This window comes from Lonchura striata, chromosome 2 (genome assembly GCF_050655825.1).
Source record: "Lonchura striata isolate lonStrDom1 chromosome 2, ASM5065582v1, whole genome shotgun sequence".
NCBI lineage: Eukaryota > Metazoa > Chordata > Aves > Passeriformes > Estrildidae > Lonchura > Lonchura striata.
In genome coordinates this window covers 21,569,528-21,590,019 of record NC_140704.1, presented here as the reverse complement: position 1 = coordinate 21,590,019, position 20,492 = coordinate 21,569,528, and the positions used below count along the sequence as shown (strand labels likewise).

Genomic DNA, 20,492 nt, shown 5'->3' with positions numbered 1-20,492 from the left:
GCTTCTCTGTTTGTCTGCTCCTGTCAAAATGCTAAATATAATTTAATACCCAAAAAAAATCCATAATTCTCACAGAAAGCTTAATTTATTCAGTTCAAATTTATTTAGATTAATATACAAGCTAAAAATAGATTATATATGTAAATACCCTTTACAGTCAAACAGCTTATGCTTAAAAGATACTGCTGTCAGACCTCACAGTAAGGAGTTAGTACTGCATTTTTCTCAACAGAGTTAGTTCATTAGCTACTAAAGAGTTGAGTATTAGTGGGAATTATTTTGAATATTCTAGATCCCATATTTTTCTACCATTGCTCTTGCTTTAGAGATATAGGCATTCATGGCATCCTCTTTTGATAAACCTGCAAAGGAAAGTAGGAGTCATTATATTTCCTCATTTGTCATCCTATAAACTTGACTACAGGATGTAAATTTAATTGGTGTAACACCTTTTTTCAGGTTCCATGCCTCCCATTTGGCCTTGCCTTTCAAATCTAGCATTCCTGGACATTCTGCCAAAATAAATGCATAGCTTTGGTTATCATGCAGATTTACATACCATTAGATTGATTTTATCAAGATAAGTGAGTAAATGTGAAGTATATATAGTAATACCAATATTAATATCTCCAACAGTAGCCTGTTTGTAGAATCCATATAGTTCCTTCAGTTCTTCATCAGTTGGTCTTGTTTTTAATTTTTTTACATCTTCTGCAGCGCTATCAAAGTCAGCCTGATGAAAGAACAGAAAGGGTTCTCTCAAGGGGTGTTTTTAAAACATGAGTTATAAGACACACAATAGTATCACTACATTTTCTCAATGACTCACTTGAGTTTAGCAATCAGACAAGGCTTTTTCCTATGAAAGAAGCTTCATAAATGTGTACATTGTTAGGAAGGGATACAGGCTTGAAGGCTGATAGGGCCAGCCTCCACAATTTATCTGGTGTATATGTCTTTTACAGTCATACTGCATGTATGAAGCCATTCACTGAACTTTATATCCCACAGTAATCTCTGAATTGTTTTGACCCTGCCTACACTGTGCTGGTTCAAGCGGTGGAGCTCAAATCCCTTCTGAGTGGTACTACTCAATGCACCCTCCATTTCCTCTGCTCTGCTGACAGCAGCTGGCACAGGGGTAGCTCATGAAGATGAGCTACTGCCGGGAGCACCTTCCACAGCTATCTTTGAATCACAGAAGAGCACCAGAGTAAAGTATAAATTTACTCCTTTCATCACTGTGAATCACAAACTCACACCAACCTGAGACTGTAGGCATTCTCGTTATAAAGCAGGTCTCAGGCTAAGGTTTTGAGTTCTGTTTCATGCCCAGAACATTTCAGAGAGAGATAAATTTTGTATGGTGACTACAGACCCATCAGGTTACCACACTACTCCAATGCAGAACGATACAAGTACTTTAACATGCTATATGCTGGATTCAACAATTATCTGCATTAACAGAAGCACAGTATATCCTGCACAAATATTTAATATGTACAAAACCAACTGTATTGGTTTTGCATGACCTGGTTTTTCGTAGTTGGGGCAGGGGGGCTACAAGGGTGGCTTCTGTGAGAAGCTGCAGATTCTTTCACCATGTCCAGCAGAGCCAATTCCTGGTGGCTCCAAAGATGGATGTGCCACTGGGCAAGGCCAGGCCGATTAGAAACGGTGGTAGCACCTCTGTGGTAACAGATTGAAGCAGGAAAATAAACAAGAAGTGTTTGTGCAGTTGTAGCTGCGGCCAGAGAAGAGCAGAGCGAGCCCGTGCGAGAAGCAGCCGTGCAGACGGCGAGGTCGGGGCAGGAGGGGCAGGAGGGGCTCCGGGCGCTGGAGCCGAGATTCCCTCAGGCCGCGGGGCCGCCATGGGGAGGCCGCTGTGCCCCGCAGCCCGTGGGGGCCGTGGGGATGCGGGATCCGCCACAGCCCGGGGAGGAGCCCCGGGCCGGAGCACGGGCATGCCTGGGAGGAGGCTGCGATCCCGGGGGAGACCCGTGGAGAGGGGCCCGGCTGCGGGCGGGAGCAGCCTGGCCCTGGAGGATGCACCCCGGAGCAGTGACCCACCCTGAGCGGGCTGGGGAGGCTGTGCCCGTGGAGGGACCCGTGGCAGCAGCTCACAGGGAGCTGCCGCTCCGAGATGCGCTCACGCTGGAGAGTTCACAGGGAACCGCCTCCCGAGCCTCCCCGGGGGCAGCAGGGGAACGACTCCTCTCCCTGAGCAGCGGGAGAAGCCATGGGTGATGAGCTGACCATTACCCCCATTCCCTGTGCCCTTGCACTGCTGGGCAGGGGATAGACCTGAGACGGGAGGAAGGTGGTTATAAGGGCTTATTTAATTCTCATCCTGCTTTGAGTTTGTTAGAAATAATTTCACCTTATGTCTCTAAGTTGAGCCTGTTTTGTCCTCAATGGCATTTGATAAGTGATCTCTCCTGGTCCTTACCTCACGAACCCTTTGTTAAATTGTCTCTCCTCTGTCCAGCTGCAGAAGAGAGTGTGTAAGTGGCTTTGGTGTGTGCCTGGCATCTGGCCAGCATCAACACACTACTTCAGCTTAGAAGTTTGTGTAAAAGTCAGCAATGATTTCAGCATGAGTACTGCAGCTCTGGTAAACAGATCACTGAGATCCTGGCATTACCTCAGAAGTCCACACTTTAGAAGCACTAAAGTGCTTCTTTATATCACCTTTCCCTTTAGTTACAGGAAAGATTTTTTTTTTTTTAATAAGAAAACCTAATGCATGTTCATCTCCTTAAGTGATGCCTTTCTCCTTGGCAAGTGATTCTGCTGGGTGGACCAGGTGACGGAAATAAGCAAATATGAATGAGAGCTAAGTTGACTACAGCATTCTGTATTTAAACAGAGAGAAAGTACAAGAGAAAGGTTATTTCTTTTTTTAAATCTAAGAAGGAAAAATGAGTAGTAATTTAATTAGAGAGCGATGTTCAAGCATCTTTCCTCACAGAAAGGGCCCTTCCTGGAATCATGAAACTACATATTCATTGATGTGAGGACACGCCAGCTGGTGGCTGCATTAAGGCAGGGGCAGCAGGCAAAACAGGGCAAGGACTAGGTAGCTGAGTGCATTGCAGCTTCCTGCACAGAACCTTGGCCTCTCTACCACCATGTGAGTCACCTCTGCCTGCTGAGGTGGAATTCACTCTCTATTTTGGTCTGAAATTTAGTGTGGCTAATGCGATTTGCCAGATACAAACTTTCAATGAATTTCTAATTTTTTGCAAATTTGAAATTGTTGTATGAAACCCACAAGTCTTCCAAGACCAAAACTGCTCAGCACAGGAGGATGTACATCTGGAACAGCAGTGTTGCAAAAAAGAACAGCAGGCAGAGAGGTGCATTTAAAATAAATGTTTTAAAAAATCATTATGTGTGATTAAAAAGACATTCGAGCTCCCTGCAAACCAGCAATTAAGTCTTGAATAATCTTTAAACTGCAGCTGTAAATTCACAGAATATTAGATGGGAAGGATTCACTATGACAATACACATCTCTAGGCAGACCTAGGTCTGTCAGTTCATAGCACCCTTGAAGTGAAATGAAAGGACAAGAACAAAATCCTACAGCAATGCAGATGCTTTTTAAAAATAATCTTCCAACTCAGTGAGAACCTCAGTGCTTGCATAACTGACAAGCAAAAGTGTCCGGGAGATTCCCACCAAAGCCTACCTGAACCAAATGCCCAGTAGTAGATGGAGGAGTACAGAGAAGAATTGGTGTGCTAAAATTGATAATGACTGTTTAAGTTTGAGAAGTGCTGCTGTTTTATTTTGAATATAACAATTCTTCTGAAAATTAGACAGATTCCAAGTGCCATTTGTCTTCTTAAAGATCTGACACTTGGTCATTTGATAAAGTATATGATTTGGCAGTTTCTACATTAAATTCTAGATTAAATTAGTTCCAAATTATATTCTTAAATCTAAAACTTTATATTCTAAAACATGTAATTACTTATGTAGTTTGTTCCTGTTTTAATAAAATTACTTTTCAATGTTACTAAGATGCAACTATACCATAGAACTACAGAAAAATATGAAGCTTTAAGTCCAACTTTTGTGTCTTATTTATTTTAAGAACACTGTAGATTTATAATTTTTTTACAAACAAAGCATTTGAGAGTGCTGCAAAACAAATACAGGATTTTTCTAGAATAAAAACCCAAAAAGCTCAGAATATGTTTATATGTTATGTATATATGTTACTTGTAATTTAGATAAACCAAAACTGTGTGCTCTAGACTACATATAAAAACTGAACCAATAATGTTGAAATGGCCTTACAGTATCCCTTCTCAGCTTTTTTTTTTTTTGTAACATTAATATTTGCTTTCATGAAAGTAATGAAATTTTAATTTTTATTCTTATGGTGTATTGTCCCTTCTGCACAGCAACTGGACTTGTTACAACCACCTGAAATGCTTCAAGTAGTTCAGATGTTAAACTCAGTTTTAATTTTTCATCAAAAATTGCTGAGGGCCATAGTAAGTAAGTAAATAATGCTATTCTTCCTTTCAGCAGCAAACCCAAAATGGTGAACCCATGTGTTTGGGGCCAGGAAGTCACACCAGCACAGGCAGAGAATTTGGGGTTTGGGGCAGAAGCACCTTGCTCTGTATCTTAGGCACAGCATGAGTACCTTCAGCGTGGGAGCAGGGAGGGGACAGACACACTGCCACAAGCAGGAGTCTGAACTCACAGTCCCCGTGACACTGCTCTTAGGGCTTTATTTGACAGGTGCCTTATCCTTCCATGAAAATAGGCCTGTTCCACTTTGTGCTCACCTCGGGGAAGAGGCAAGGACATGGTGATTGCACAGGAACTCACATGTTCTGAATTTACATCCCAGCCTACCTGTGAGTCATTCCAGCTGTTCCATGCTGCTGTACAGTGTTCCAGGCACTGCAGCATTAGGATATGAGGGAGTTTTGTACTAAGGTAGCAAGGCAAGTCCAATTACAAAAAAACTCCTATGCACTAACAACAGTGTTTTTAGTAGATTTACAGCATTTATAACGGAGAAGCATTTAATGAGGGGAAATGAAATTAGCAATGCAAACTACCTTACCAAGGAATTAAAAACAGTGGTTCAAAGAAACCAAAACTGTACATATTTGATGCTCCTCAAAGCAAAGCATTTAAAATCCCACTATTGTTACAGATGTATAAAAGGGATGGACATTCACTTATGAAAACAAATGTGATGACCTATCATTCAAGGTTTTTTTAATAGGTACAATTTCATTAAAAGAAATATTTCATTATTAATACAAGTATCAGAAATGTGACATTCTTGATTATAACTATGACTGAATCCTCCATCACAGATCTCTTATATATTATCCACACATGTGCAAACAAAAGCAGGACTCTGTTAACTGTAAGATTTAAAATTGTTATCAATAATAGCCATAACTAGGTTGCCACATTGTTTAAAGTTTAAATAAGTTACTACTGCATGTGAGCTTCTGCCAGCATTAATGTACAAGGACCATTCAAATCTGTAGAAATCTTTCACCAGTCTGGAATTGTTTTCTGATCTAAATTTCTGTCCTGGTTTTATCTGGGGTATAGTTAATTTTTTCCCTAGTACCTGGTACAGGGCAGTGTTTTGGATGCAGGATGAGAATAATGTTGATAACACGCTGATGTTTTTGGTTGCTGCTGAGTAGTGTTTGCACTAAGCCAAGGACTTTTCAGTAGCTCACTCTCTGAACATGAGGAACTACACAAGAATCTGGGGAAGGGAGAGGGACACCTCTGGGACAGCTGACCAAACTAGACAAAGGGATATTCCACACCAGAGAACATCCATGCCCCCAGTGTAGAAACTGGAGGAGTTGGCCAAAAGGGACTGATTGCTGCTCAGGGATGGGCTCAGTCTTGGTTAGTGGGTAGTGAGCAGTCATACTGTGCACCACTTGCTTCTCCTGGGTTCAATTGCACATGCACTCTCTCTCTCTTTTTCTCTCTCTCATTACTAATATCATAGTATTATATTTTACTTAAAAAAAAAAAAAATTAGTCAACTATTCTTATCTCAGCCCGTAAGTTTTTGCCTCCTCGCCCTTCTCCCCACTGCCGATTCTCCTCCCCATCCCACTGTAGGTGAAGCAGGGGAGCAATTGACTGCATGGTACTTATTTGCTGGGTAGTGTTAAACCAAGACAACATCACCGTAAGAATGAACCAAAAGCCCTGTTCAATTGTACAAGACAAAAGATAAAAAATAAGTTAAGGAAACCATTAAGTTAATAACCTTATTTTCCTATTATTTTATTCTATTTGCATCTATAGGCAAGTATCACAAGATAGTTTAAAGATTTGCAAAGGCATATCTTACAGAGCAAGAAAAGTGCAGAAATGAAATCTAAATACTAAACTTTTTGTTCTTTATCTCCCTCCAGCCAATCAGTCTGCACAGACTGTTGCTTAGGATTTGCCTGCTTACACAACATGCTTAAAAGCAGCCTGTAAAAATATAATTTCTTTTTAATCATGTGACAATAAAATTCCCTTTAACTCCTCAAATAAAAAGCATAAAAATATATACAAACATAAACATACACATGTGCCTTAACGATAAAAGCACAAATTATCAAGATTATTACCAGACACTGTCTTTTTGCAAAGGAAAAAAGCTTGAATTAACTTCATTTACAGCAGAATATTTTACCAGTTTGCAAATTTTATAAATATTTTACAGCTTCACTAAAGAGCACATTATTTTATTGATTTGTTCTCATTCCTATACAGGTAGATTCAGTAAATTTATGGATATGGTTGGTAACTTGTCAACCACACCAGTGTGGACAGACAAGCTCTATTAATGTCTAATGCAGTAAATGTATGCATCTTAAAGTTTCAACCACTGATTTTTATGTGAAAGTGTAACTGTATATAGCTACGGAACAGCACATTATACTGCATTCAGCTCTTTCTTATCATAATTTATAGCTCATTGCTTAATCATCAGGCTAATAAATTTACTTTCTAGACTGAGTTCAAGGCAGAATTAAAAAAATATAATTTCAGCAATTATTAATTAAGCAAAGGTGGCGTCATGTTTGGGATTTGGCAATTTTGACCCTCTGAAGAAAGCGATTTCTTCTTAGCTGTAACACAGCACAATGAAACCTTTGTGCTATTCAGCATAATTGCAGCTCAGAAGAAAATTGCTAAGCTGCTGGCAGTGCACTCCCTGCATCTAGGTCAGAGCATTGTGCTGCTTACTCTTTGCAAAATGCACACTAAGCTGAGACAGACATAATGAGACAGGGATAGAAGAGCTTGCAAATCTTGAAAGTGAAAGGGATAATAGGAAAGCCTAAAGAAGAAAATCAGCTTAATCTATCAGGACATGGCCAAGACAAGGGAAGTATTTGTAGTTTACCACAACGGTGGGAGGCTAAAAGCCAGCAATAAAGATCATTTCCTTAACAGCTACTTAAAGCTACAGTCAGAGAGTACGTAAAAGGAAGCTCTCTCTAGCCAGAAGTAGTTCTCTCCCTAGCCAGAAGAAAGTAGAAGCTCTCCTACCAAAACACAAACCTATCTAGATGTAGCAAAGATCCATCCAAGGATGCACACACCCTAAAAAAATACATACAACTCCCTTAAAAATTATTTACGCTTCCCAAATTCACATAGAGCACTGCCTCAGTGTTAGAAGTTTCCCTCCTCCTTTAACAGCTCCAAACAACCAGCTAGGTCCTAAAAACATAAATATGTACCTGCATTTCCATGTCTAACTCAGTCTTAGCAAACTCAGATGTATACCCTAAGAAACATAATTCATGCATACTCTGAACACGTAAAATTACATGATCCATGAAAAAAAAAAAAATCCAAAATATTATATAACCCATTAATTAGTTGAAATTAACCAGCTTGCATCCTCCACTTGTGAAACGTAATGTATTATTTAACCTCCAAGGGTTTAGGCAGATTTCCCCTGATACAAGGTAACCTTGATTTTGCAGTAAAAATCCTTATGCGGAAGAAACACCAGTCTCCAGCACGGCATTACACAGACACACAGCGCATCCCTCTCCTCTCGCCCGTGTCTCTCCAGATGCAGAAGTGCGTACCTGCAGAGTCATGGTGCTGCGGGGATGCGCAGGGATCGGCCTCGCTCCTTCTGCGGCGGGGACGCGGCTGCAGTGGGGGACGGTGCCCGTGACCTCGGCTCGGCAGCGGAGCGGCGCCGGCAGCAGCCGGGGACTGCACAGGGACCGCTGCGACAGCCGAGCGGCGAGCAGCGCCGGGAGCGGCGCCGGCAGCACCCGGGGACTGCGCAGGGACCGCTGCGACAGCCGAGCGGCGAGCAGCGCCGGGAGCGGCGCCGGCAGCACCCGGGGACTGCACAGGGACCGCTGCGACAGCCGAGCGGCGAGCAGCGCCGGCAGCACCCGGGGACTGCGCAGGGACCGCTGCGACAGCCGAGCGGCGAGCAGCGAGCGCTCAGCCCCCAGCGCTGACAGCCTGAGCTCCAGCGGACTACTGAGGATTAGCCCGCCAGGTTGAGAGCACTGATACAGAGGGATTCCCAAGCCGTTTATTTGACACATTTCTTGAGTGATTTGAACTGCAACCAGTCCAGTTATTGGAACTGTTCCTTCTGCCGCAGTCCCTGCCCATGTCCATGTCCAGCCAACCTGGGACCTCGCACCCTTCAGCTGCAGCTCTGAAAAACACGTGGGTCATCCCTCACACAAGTGGCTACACGCACAAAATACACTGTGAATGCTGGTTTTTAATTTGGTCTACTAAGTACAGAATAAAAAGAATATTAAATTAATTGATAAACTACCCTACAAATGTAACCATTGAAGAAAAAAAAAATTCCATCCCTCTTGTATCAATTATTTATATTCATGCCTCTATACATTTATGTACGTCATTCCCTAAGCATAGTTTCATCTATGGTAGGTACTTCTGCAATTTTTTAACCTGCTAACTTCCATAAAACCATGCCAAAAAACTAATTTGAGGGGAAACAAGTCCAGGTTAAACAACATAACAATCCAAGTAAATTTAAGTAAATAGGAGATTTTAAAAAAATATTGAAAACATCTCTGAAGCACCGGTGCCCTAAAGAAGCTCCGTTCTTTCAGGGCCAAGAAGCTGTGCTTACCATGCTGTGCACTACGGTGAATGTGGAAAACGAACGCACATGTGAGGATTTATTAAAGGCTGAGGGTAGATTGCAGGAAACGCTGAATGGAACCAGTCCTTGCCTGTCCCCCTGGTCACAGAACACCACGTCGTGCACAGCACGGCGCATGCTGCAGTGCAGAGAGGGACACCCCTGCGGCTGTGAAGTTCCTATGGTGACCCGGCCCTGACTGCGTTAGCTGACGTGCGACTAAGCAGGTCTGCCATCGCCTATGCCCAGTCTTCGGGAGCGTTCGAGCTCTGGGAACGCCAGGTGAGCCAACGGGGGCCTGCTGTGTGCCTGCTTTGCTCTAACGCTGCGGCCGCTTCCCGATGCGGCCCTGAGCGCAGCGCCGGCACCGCCCGCGGGCGGCTACAGCGGGACGCGCCCGAGCGGCCCCGCGCCGCTCCAGACACCGCCCGCCCCGAACACCGCCCCGCCCGCCCCGGACACCGCCCCGCCCGCCCCGGACACCGCCCCGCCCGCTCCGGACACCGCCCCGCCCGCTCCGGACACCGCCCAGCCCGCTCCGGACACCGCCCCGCCCGCCCCGGACACCGCCCCGCCCGCCCCGGACACCGCCCGCTCCGGACACCGCCCCGCCCGCCCCGGACACCGCCCCGCCCGCTCCGGACACCGCCCGCTCCGGACACCGCCCGCCCCGGACACCGCCCCGCCCGCTCCGACACCGCCCATCCCGCTCCGGACACCGCCCGCTCCGGACACCGCCCATCCCGCTCCAGACACCGCCCATCCCGCTCCAGACACCGCCCGCCCCGGACACCGCCCCGCCCGCTCCGACACCGCCCATCCCGCTCCGGACACCGCCCCGCCCGCTCCGGACACCGCCCGCCCCGGACACCGCCCCGCCCGCTCCGGACACCGCCCAGCCCGCCCCGGACACCGCCCCGCCCGCCCCGGACACCGCCCAGCCCGCCCCGGACACCGCCCCGCCGCCAGAGACCCGCCCCGCGCGGCCGGGGGCGGAGCAGGCCGGGCTGCGTGCTGCGTGCTGCGTGCTGCGGCGCGTTCCTGGAGCGCGGCACGGCCGAGGTAGGGCCGGCTTTCCGCCGGCGGGCGCGGGGCAGCTGTGGCCTGGGCCCCGCGGTCGGGCAGCCGGAGCCGCTCCGCTGCCGGGGCCGTCCGGGCCCGGGCCGGCCCGCAGTGCTGGGCGGGCGAGGGGCTGCGGCCCGGGCAGAAGGTGCTGCGGTCCCGGCGCGGCCGCGGTGCGTGGTGCCGGGGCCGCGCCCAGCCCGCGGTTCCGTGGCCAGCAGCGGGAGGAGCCCGCGGCGGAAGCGGCTGGCGCTCCCGGCCGAGGGGAGCGTGGCGCCGTTTGCCGGTCGCCCTTCCGCCGGAAGCGAGGGGACCGCGGCCGCGGTGCGAGGTGGCGGGGGCGTGTTCGTTTGTTCGCTCGTTGCTCTGTTTCCCTATTCCTGCACGCTTGTTTTCCTCAGGGGTGCCCATTTTGAAAAGAAAAATGAAACCTTTGAACTGTGAGCATGCTTCATTTTTTTTTTTTTTTTGATACGTGGCTGTTGCTGATTTTGCTTGTCAAAATCGGCATCATTTAGCGCATCCCTAATCGAAACCTTTTAAAGGGGATAACCCAGAGCTCATTTTTAAAGAACAATCAGAAGCTTCCATTCTAACTCAGTCACATGTAAGAATTCTTGTGGTAGTTTCCATTTTTTACTTGTGTTTACTTTTCGGTTGTTGCTACTGTGATGGTAAGCAAAAGTGATTAGATAACTACACGAATGATAGCTCCATGAAGGACTAATAGGTTAAGTCGGCACATCTTTATTCTTACATCTCAGATGAATGCTTGGGAGCTGAGGGGAATGCCAGCCCTGTCCTCCCCAGGTGGTTTCTCTGGTTTCCGCTGTTGCAGGCAGATAACTGGGTTGGATGGACTATCACTGAGGTGGCCCAGGGTATTAATAGATTATTCTGAGAGTACTCAAGAGTGCCATGTTGGTTTTTTATGTATTTTGAAATTCTCTTTTAATGTTCTCTGAAAACTCCTTTAGTGGTCTTAACTTTCATTTTGGGTAACAGTTCACATTGCATTGATACAATTCTGTTCAAGGCAGACTCACAGACCATCTTGAGTTCAACAGAATTCACAAGGATCATCAAATCCAGTTCCTGGCCTTTTCAGTCCAACTCATGGATGGCCCCCAGAATCACACTATGTGCATCTTTCTCTTCCAAACAAGAGTTTAAATTAGTGAAAAATCTATCCAGATAGATGTTGCTTGATGGCAGTACACTTGGGTGAAGAGGGTATTTGTCTTTTTATATCAAGGTATTATCTTTTTATATCACTACCAGTACACAGAGAATTGGTATGACTAGCAAAATGGTATCTTTTGGGTGGCAGCTTTTAGGTGTTCATGAGCTGTACATAAATGCAATCCATATGCCTGCTTGGGTAACTAGGAAACCTAGAAAGGAGTCATGTCATGGTTCCCCTGATAAGAAACCTGAGCTGCTCTGATTCTGAGCTTGCCTGTGCAACAATGAAGATGGCATTAGTTCCCAAGCCGGGGCATGGGGGCTTTGCAATTTACCAGAGGCTGTCATCAGGCTTGACTTCACATCTTCACTGCTATTCTGGACTAGAAGAATCAGAGCTAGAACAATCTCCACTCCCCTGAAGGCATTGTCCAGGTGACACAGAAGACCCCTTCTGAACTTTTGGAAGCTTGTAGGGTATTGTCTTCCTTCCCTGAAAGCATAAACTGTTAAAAGAGTCTGCAAGTTTTTATCATACCTTCCAAATACAGCAAAACACAAAGGCATGGACTAAAGATTGAAAAAGCAGATTTATAAAAATCCTAAATAAATTTAGGAACTTGTTTCATGTTGTGATTCAGTTTTTGCTTTTTACCTCCAATATCACAGGGGGCAGTGCAGCTGTGCATCAGTGAAAATGGAATGGTCCTTCAACCTCAGATTCTGGGGATGGGTTGTTGTTTGGTTGGGCTTGTGGTGTTTTTTTACATCGATAATACCTCCAGCTGCTTTTGTTTAGCTTTAGAAGGGTCTGCTGTGACTGCTGTTGCCATACTGTCCTGTCCAGCTTTTTTTTATTTATTTAAAAAAACCCAGCTCCACACCTGCCCTGTGGAAAATGTGTAAAGGACTGGTGCCTGAGGAGGTTGATAAATGCCAGTATCACTGACATACAGCGTTTCTCTTCTGTATTCCCAGAAGAAGCTTCTGGTAACAGTGTCCACAGCAGACAGTACAGTATTTGAACTAATGTCTTGCTCTTTCTTCCTAGAGTGACAAAACACAGAACCAGCTCAGGATGTCTGTAATTCAGCAAGGGACAGCAACACTTCGGAAAGCAAAAAAAACCACTGTAAAAACGTGTCTAGATAACCCCTTTGTTTTCCAATGGAAAACCATAGATGGAGAAGATATGCATTTTATACTAGAGACCATAGAGGAAAGGATTAAACATACTGGACTTAAAAAGATTGAGAATCCAAGAAGGAAAAAACGTTCCCTTACAAAAAAACAAACAGAAAGAAAGTGTGATGCGGGCACCAATGAATTCCCTAAAGAGGAAGCAGAAAGCCACCAACAAATACCAGGATGGACTGACATAAGTATCAGAAGACAGCTTGCTATTGGAGTTAATGAAGTTACAAAAGCATTGGAAAGAAATGAACTTCTTCTCTTGCTGGTGTGCAAGTCTGCCAAACCTGCCATGATCACGTCGCACCTGATCGAGCTGAGCGCGAGCCGTGCCACGCCGGCAGGGCAGGTGCCACGGCTCAGCGAGACTGTTGCGCCCCTTCTTGGCTTAACCTCCGTTTTAGCACTTGGCTTCAAAAAGCAGTCTGACAAATTCACTGAAGCAATAGCAGCAATAATTCCAAAGATACCAGCTTTGGAAGTACCGTGGTTTCAGTACAGAACTGAAGAATCCATGGCTTACGCAGATACAGATTCTTCAGAAAATCTGGAACCTGAAGAGCTTGCCGAGGTGCTGGGGGATAAGCTCACAAGTCAGAAGCGGAAGCATACAGAAAGTAATCAGCCTGACCTTTCAAATGTAATTTTGCAGCCTTTGAAAATCAAGAAACTTGTCCCAAATCCCAATAAGATAAAGAAACCACCTCGCAAAAAGAAAAAGGCTTTTTCAGCATAACAGAGTTTGGTTCTTTCTATTAAACAGATTCTTAAATGCAGGATGGAGTACAGTTCTAACAGTTCTTTTAGGCTTTACAGTGTAAAGATTTTGAGTACAAGGTGGACTTCATGTTATATTTGGCTGAGGTACTTTCTGCTTTAATAAAAAACATTGCTCAGACTGGAGTGTTAGTCTTTACTGGGGGTATTTTCATTTGCAGCTGGGGATCAGAGTTAAAGCCGGTAATGAACATGCCAAAGTAATTTTAAGACATAATTTATACTTCTTTGGAATGAATACAAAGCATTAAATGAACTTTGTCTTTTTACAGAGATGAACATACTTTAAGTAAAAGAGATTTAAGTATAATTACTCAAACAAATAAATACCAAAAGTGAAAGTTTATTTAAACAAAGGTCCATGCCAGTAAAACTCTTTTAAAGCTGGGTTCAAGTAAATAGCACAGGCAGACTTCCCTTCTGAACTCTTATAGTTTTTTCTGCTGAACAACTTGTTTTGGTCACAAATGTATGCAGAATTGGGTTCCACCTGATACCTGGTGCATGGTATGCTGAAGGAAAAGCTGTTTCCAAATACAAAACCAAATTACTACTGCTGCAGTTTAAAAAAAAATACTTCCATATGCAAACTATTAACACATATCCTGTGAGAAAATATAAACTAAACTCCATTAGATCTCTACATGAAATCTAAAATTTCCCAGGAAATTGACATAAGCCATATGCTGCTTATAAGTAGATGAGAACTGTTACTGCTACAAGACTGAAAATGTATCATGTAATTTCTGAGTTTCCTTTAATTTTACTGGGGACTGTGAAAAATTTCCTAGTGTGGGAGCTGGGTTGTAGGAAGGAAGGAAATAGCGCTGCAATTCAGGCAATCAACAGCCTAGGAATTTACTTGTAAAAGAAAGCATAAAATACCTTAACTGAGTAACTTTTGTTGCTCCTTAAAAGGTAAAATTTACATGTATTTTTCATGTAAAATCCAGACTTCCACTGCCATCCAATAGCTCATCTGTATTTTGAATTTATTTAGAGATTACTTTAATTCATGATACCAACTACAAAGGCAGGCAGTAGCAATGAGCAGTGACTCTGTAGTCATGATGCTCCTTGAAGTTTAAACACAGCATTTAATGCTACAAATTGTTTTCATGTCTGAGGGTGCCAAGAAGAGGTGAGATTTCTTTGCCTTGCTTCACAGTCCTTTGTACACGTCCTTTTTTTGGATTTCTGAGTGCATAAAACTTGGAAGGCATGCTAGCACTAGTGTGTTTCATTCTCAGGCTGGCTAACCATAGCGTAAGAGTAGTAACATTTAGCATAAGGATTAGCTTTGGTAAAAAGCATAAGCACAGCAATCATCTTTCAAGCACTTCTTGCCCAGGTCTATCTTTGTCTTCAGGGATTTGGGTTCCCTCTGCAGACAGGAAGTTACTTTGGGAAAGAAATAACAGATGTTTAAAAAGCCAGGCGGGAAAGGTGGTAGAGCAAGCTTTACATTTGCCAATACTTTGCAAACACCTATTAGGTTCTGAGGAGTCTTACCTTCATAGCAGGACTAATGCACACAGGCTCAACCTTAGAAACAAGAGAGGGGTCTCCTACTGAGCTCCTGGCAGTGGCCCCACACAGATATTCACCTTTGGTTTAGTACCTGCTTAGGAAGTCAAAGTGAGTTGCCACAATTTTCACCTGCAGAGTCTTACTATGTGGGTGCAAGCTGAGACACCTTCAAGATTCAAGTCCTCTTGATGCTGTGATACTTCAGCAAAGCACTACAGGTGAAGAGCACTCAGCAGGAACAGAAGAGGCCATGCTTAACACACACTAGTCCATGAACAGAACTCTTCAAGAGCTGCCCCAACACTCAGGCTTAGATGCCTGCTTCCCTCATGCTCTGGCTGATAAATTTTCTCTCTCAGCTACAGTGCTGCACAGCTTCTACAGGAGCATGTCTCTGCCCTCCAGCCCCCTAGTGAACGTGCAGAGGGAGCCAGACAAGACAAAAGTTTATCCCCTGGATTCAGAAGCAAATGGCACTGTTTTACTAAAAGAGAGCACAAGACTGGCCATGCTCCTTCCTTCATGTGCCCTAATATGAAGATTTAGGCAGAAGTCAGGCTGCAGGAAACCCACATTCAAGTCTGTCTTCTACCTGGACATACTTGGTCCTATCATGGTCTCAGTTTTAAAAAGGACAATACTTTGGAGGATCTGCCTTCTGATTTCAGAGGAGAAAAGAAATCATCTGCCTAACATTTCTTCCACTCACAATTTTTTGAGGGAGAGGAAGGCAGAGAACACATCCTTCACCTAGGCTGTGATCACCTGGGCTGTCTCAGCAAGGAAGTATCTTAACCATGAGGACTGAGCTATGCCCTGCTGTCCCACCTCACCTCAGGCAGCCCTGAGAGAGGACTGCTGAGGCTCTGCCTTTAAGAGCTGAAGCAGAACACACTGAGCTCCTTGGTGAACCTCATCCCAGAGTGCTCTATGAAAATGCCTGCCAAGGAGGCAACATTTTGTCTTTTAGGAGTAAAAAAAGTCTTTGTTGGGGTCAAGATTAAATCTTTCTTTGTTACTTCAGGTATCACTACCACCAATTAGATTTTCAGGCACTTAATTCTGCTCAGGCCTCAAACAGAGTCCAAGCTGTCTCTGCACCACCCGTTTTGACTGCTACTAGTAGGGAGGTATCAAGAGTGGACAGAGATCTAAAGCCCAACTGCGTAATGAGATCACTTCTGAAGTCCTTTTAAACTCATGAGGTCCTGAGCTGGTGCACAACCAGGGGTCAAACAAACCACGTTCAGTCCCTTCCTTTGTTTGAAGGAGGTTGAATGCTTTAATCAGCTATAATGCAGTAAGGGAAAGTATTTATCACTGTTTCTAGGGCAGAATCCTCTCACCACGAACACTTTTTCAACAAGAAAAAGAAACCAAACCACAAACCATTCACACAGTGGAAAAGGAGCAGGAAGAAAGAAAAACCCCACTGCTACAAGGTAGTGGGTAGGGCTAACAGTTATGAAGAACAGACAAATTTATCTTCATGTACAGAATTAAACTTTCAGCAAAATCTGCTGTCAGAATTACAGGCATGTTTAAAAGGAAAATTAGACATTTGCATTTCATGAGATATTCAAGTCACATTCAAAAGATGCTCACAGCACAGAGGCTTCACTACCACAATTTGGCACTTTCAGCTAGAACAGTTTCTTAACACAGATTTTCTCAGTGCTCACGATTCTGCAGCATCCATGAGTTTAAAGAACTGCTGTCATCTCTAGCTATGACACTATGCTGGAATGCATATAAAGTGCTTCAGAAGCCACTCCCATTGCCGAGCATTCATTAGGGAATTAAAACAGCTCCACCCAACAACAGAGATCAGCCCTCTTACATTTCAGGAAGTGCAGTACAGAGACTTCCAAGGACTGAGGGCAGAGCATTTCTCTTCTGCTTACCAGCCACATATATAGCAAATCCTCTTGTTCCAAAGTCAGGATAAAAACACTACCAGGAACAATTTATGAATACATATTTACACAAGGTACTTTTCATTAGAATTACAGACTTCATAGGAAATCAAAGTAGACAAAGGAATATGTGCAATTTCGCAGAAGCATTGAAAACATTCAAACTATAAATATCCTGATAGCACTACTAAAATTCTTAGTTTTACACACAGGCTGATGTTACTCTACTGAGGAAAAACTAAGGTATTGTGCCACAACTGTAAATTAAGTACAGTAATGTATTCTCATTCTGGCAACATAGGTTACACCTGCACTGAACAGTGCAATACTGTTAAATCAATCCACTGATCTATTGAAGATCAAAGTACAAATCTGTATTTTTTATTGATTTGGCAGCGTTGCTTATGGAGAAACAAATGCACTAGTTAAACCAGTACACTGTCATACTGCTCCAGTTACAAAAACATCCAGGACTTTCATAGAGCTACAAAGGTATCATACTTAATGATTTTCCCCCAAATGATGATATCCATGTTAAGTAAATAAGCAAAGATACTCCAGTTTGTATCCTTCATTTTGTTACACTGACATACTTACATCACCACTTAATAAATAGAAATGCAGCAGTTCATCCACATAATAGCAAATATTTTTGTACCCTAATCCACCACTGAAGTTCAGTTTGTACAAAACAGTCTTCTACAGAGTGGAAAAAATGCCTTCTTCTCATCCAGGTGCAAGCTAAGCTTTGAAAATTAAATGAATGTGCTTTTTATTCTTTTCATGGACAACAGAAGAGCTTCATGAACCGTCTGATCTATATGAAAATGCAGAAATTTGGTCACATGTGGATGTTCTCACTGATCAGATTTAATGAACTATTTCAGTATCACTGACGTTGTGCTTTTACTCCTCTTGAATAATACCATTTCAAGAGTTATGGAGATCAAATTAACTCAAACGATGACCTCAAGAGTTCTAGAAACATAAGCATTCTCATTGTAATACAAGACCAACCTAAAGGAAGAAGAAAAATACAGTATTTTAGATCAAGTATGGCAGTAAATCTAAACATCAATAATCTTCTGCAAATCAATTATGGATCATAAACAGGGCCAATTACATTATTTTTAAAAGTTCTGCCCATTGTTGGCCAGTGTAAATTAATGTACCATTACATCTAACGGAATTCTGGAATTCATTTTTCTCCCTTACCTTTTCAGATTCCATGCCTGGACATCTCCAGTTGTACAAGTAATACTGCAAATTTCCATCTCCAATCCCAAACTTGAGTTTTTCCAGGAATGTTTTGTTTTCCATTAAATCTAGTGCATTGAACACATCAAATCCTTTCTGTCAACAGAAAAACATTTTTAAAATTTTACTTTTGAAATTTTCAAATGTCACAAAAATGATACTTTACCGAGTGGCCTACGGTATCCAAGAGACTTAGGCTAATTAAAAGAAAAAATACAATGGAATATATATTGCCTTTTAATTAGGTACACACACAAAGACATTTTCTCAATAAAAACTAAAGTATAATGCACAACTGTGCTTGAAGATTAGCTCCAAAAGGGTAAGAATTTTAAAGCTATTTTCAAGGCCTAATGTCTAAAGAGTCCCTAAAGCATTATTCATTATTTTATCCTTACAGACATGCATTTTTTACAGTCACATACAATGTTTTGACACATATGACCAATTCTAGTTGAAGCTGCATAAATACACTTACCGTGTTTTCCAGCAATTTAGCATTCTGTTAATGATAAACATATTTTTGTGATTTAGTCCTTTTCTGAAATGCCATTATCTTTAGAATTCAAATCTTTCATGTGATTCTCCCTTCCTTCCTTATGCATCCTCTATCAACTCCTCTCTTCATAAACATCCCAAATTCACCACAAGGAGACATTTTTTGTCTCAGAAGAGCCACATGGCTGAATCAGTCTCAAGAGTTTTTTCTCCATCAACACATACTCAAATCCTTTCTCCTCATTGGGAACTCTTAACAAGCAACCTAAACCCCAGATCTGGTAAGCCATTGCAGCAATAATCATCATGCATGAAGAGCTGAATTTGCTAGGAGGTGTGGATATGAAATCCATTTATTTGAAATTAACTACAAGGGAGTGTGTGACCTAAGCTCCTGGAGTCTTAATAGCACAAAGGTGAAGCACCAGCCGGATATGATACACTTTTAAGACAAAAGGTACAAAACAATAATGCTCTATTTATTACTTAAGCACAAGAACATGAGGTAAGGAACATTTAGTTGGTAAAAAATTTTTTTTTTTTTTCTTTTAAATGACCATCATATATTAGGGAAAAAGGGATTTGAAGAAAAAGAGCATTTAAGCTCTTCATCAGGACTATTTAAGAGAAAGTCACACAGCACACACAGTGAGGTTAGTAAGGCTTCCCGCTACCTTACACAGAAATCATTCTTTGTGCAGATGACGCCACACTAAGTTAAATGTGCTGTGAAAAACACGCAGAAATAAGACAAATGAGGTGACAGTATCTGATATTTGGCATTGAAAGTAAATTTTGAAATATTCCAAGTAAGTAAGTAACAGTAACACCAATCTCAGAAGACAGGAAGGGAAGTGGAATAGAATAGAGACACACTCTAGATACAAGCACACTAAGCTGTGCAATTAAACACTCAAAATTAAAACAAAACTCTAGAGATGTAGTTTTAATTCAATATCTAAGTACCGGCAGATTATTTTCAGATTAGTATCTTCTGAGAGGGATAAGAAGGTTTTTGTTTCAAGGTACTTTCTCCACAGCTCTGACAGACCACTTAACCAGACTCAGAATATAATTTCTTCTCTGTGTTCTAGATCTAGAAACTTTGTGTCAGCTTCAACAATAAAATATGCAGGGTTTTAGAGGGCTTATCCTGATGCAAAATCTCTCTCTCTCCATGCAGAATACATAGAACCTAAGTTTATAACTCCAAATTTTGGGTTTTACTTTGGAAGTCAAGTGTTTTGTCCTGTAACTGCCAAACTAACTCTAAACTAATTTTATATAGTGTGATATGAAGATAAAAATAAACATTAGCAGACACGCAAATCCTAGAAGCAATTAGCTGAGCTGAATTTGTAGCTCCAAAACCGATGCTTTGGAGTTAAAGTACAGAAAGGAGACTGTGGTGGGCTGTCCCCAGACAAGAGCCAAACACCCACACAGCCTTTGGTTTACACCTCTCCCACAGGATGCGGAGAAAACGGAAGGCAAGACATCTTGTGAATTGAAATAATAACAGTTTAATAGAGAAAGCAAAAGCTGAAGGCACAGGGGAATCAAAAAGAAGAATTCATTCGCTACTTCCCACTGCCAGACAGATGTCAAACCACTTCCTGGGAAGCAAGATCTCAGCATGCATAATGATTGTTAGGGAACATAAATGCTATCACCGGAAGCATTCTCCCTTCCTCCTCCTTTCCTTCATTCTGCTCCTTTCTTCTTTCTGCTCCTTTATTGTGGAGCAGAACATCATATGGTGTGGAACATCTCTTTGGTCAGCTGGGGTTACCTGTCCTGGCTATGTCCCCACCCAACTTCTTGTCTTGTCCACCCGCAGCCTCCTCAGTGCAGGGGAAAGAGAAAACCTTGAGGCTGTGCAAGCAGTGTTCAGTAACAACCAA

General features: G+C 43.1%; 3 protein-coding genes across 6 annotated transcripts in view; 1 reads left to right on the top strand and 2 right to left on the bottom strand.

The window, feature by feature from the left end:
• Window positions 1–66: 66 nt before the first annotated feature.
• ACBD7 (acyl-CoA binding domain containing 7) lies at window positions 67–8,249 on the bottom strand. The gene is made up of 4 exons (XM_077788263.2): window positions 8,115–8,249; window positions 616–733; window positions 450–512; window positions 67–362 (listed from the first exon to the last, which is right to left on the bottom strand). Exons 1-4 carry the CDS (start codon window positions 8,124–8,126, stop codon window positions 289–291), a joined length of 267 nt encoding a protein of 88 aa, XP_077644389.1. The 5' UTR covers window positions 8,127–8,249; the 3' UTR covers window positions 67–288.
• A 910-nt stretch (window positions 8,250–9,159) lies between these two features.
• RPP38 (ribonuclease P/MRP subunit p38) lies at window positions 9,160–13,508 on the top strand. Of its 3 annotated transcripts, none has more exons than XM_031503827.3 (2): window positions 9,160–9,454; window positions 12,471–13,508. In XM_031503827.3, the coding sequence occupies exon 2, from the start codon at window positions 12,498–12,500 to the stop codon at window positions 13,344–13,346; it is 849 nt and encodes a 282-aa protein (XP_031359687.1). In that variant the 5' UTR covers window positions 9,160–9,454; window positions 12,471–12,497; the 3' UTR covers window positions 13,347–13,508. The 3 variants fall into 3 exon arrangements, with proteins under 3 accessions (XP_031359687.1, XP_021407346.1, XP_085422407.1); XM_021551671.3 differs by lacking the exon at window positions 9,160–9,454 and adding an exon at window positions 10,161–10,234; XM_085566281.1 differs by lacking the exon at window positions 9,160–9,454 and adding an exon at window positions 10,161–10,674.
• A 1-nt stretch (window position 13,509) lies between these two features.
• NMT2 (N-myristoyltransferase 2) overlaps window positions 13,510–20,492 on the bottom strand; it is a 35,386-nt gene continuing 28,403 nt past the window's right edge. For both annotated transcript variants that reach the window (XM_021551669.4, XM_021551670.3), the window contains 2 exons: window positions 18,049–18,186; window positions 13,510–17,850 (listed from right to left, as the gene is read on the bottom strand). In XM_021551669.4, coding sequence (XP_021407344.1) covers window positions 17,830–17,850; window positions 18,049–18,186 — 159 coding nt within the window. In that variant the 3' untranslated portion in view covers window positions 13,510–17,829. The remainder of the gene's footprint in view (window positions 17,851–18,048; window positions 18,187–20,492) is intronic.

Excerpts from the sequence above, each read along its gene's own strand:
- ACBD7 (XM_077788263.2), bottom strand. Across the intron at positions 513-615 it reads TGTTGGAGATATTAATATTG|AATGTCCAGGAATGCTAGAT; the intron begins GTATTACTATAT and ends TTATTTTGGCAG. Across the intron at positions 363-449 it reads GGCATGGAACCTGAAAAAAG|GTTTATCAAAAGAGGATGCC; the intron begins GTGTTACACCAA and ends TTTCCTTTGCAG.
- RPP38 (XM_031503827.3), top strand. The coding sequence starts at position 12,498 with ATGTCTGTAATTCAGCAAGGGACAGCAACACTTCGGAAAGCAAAAAAA.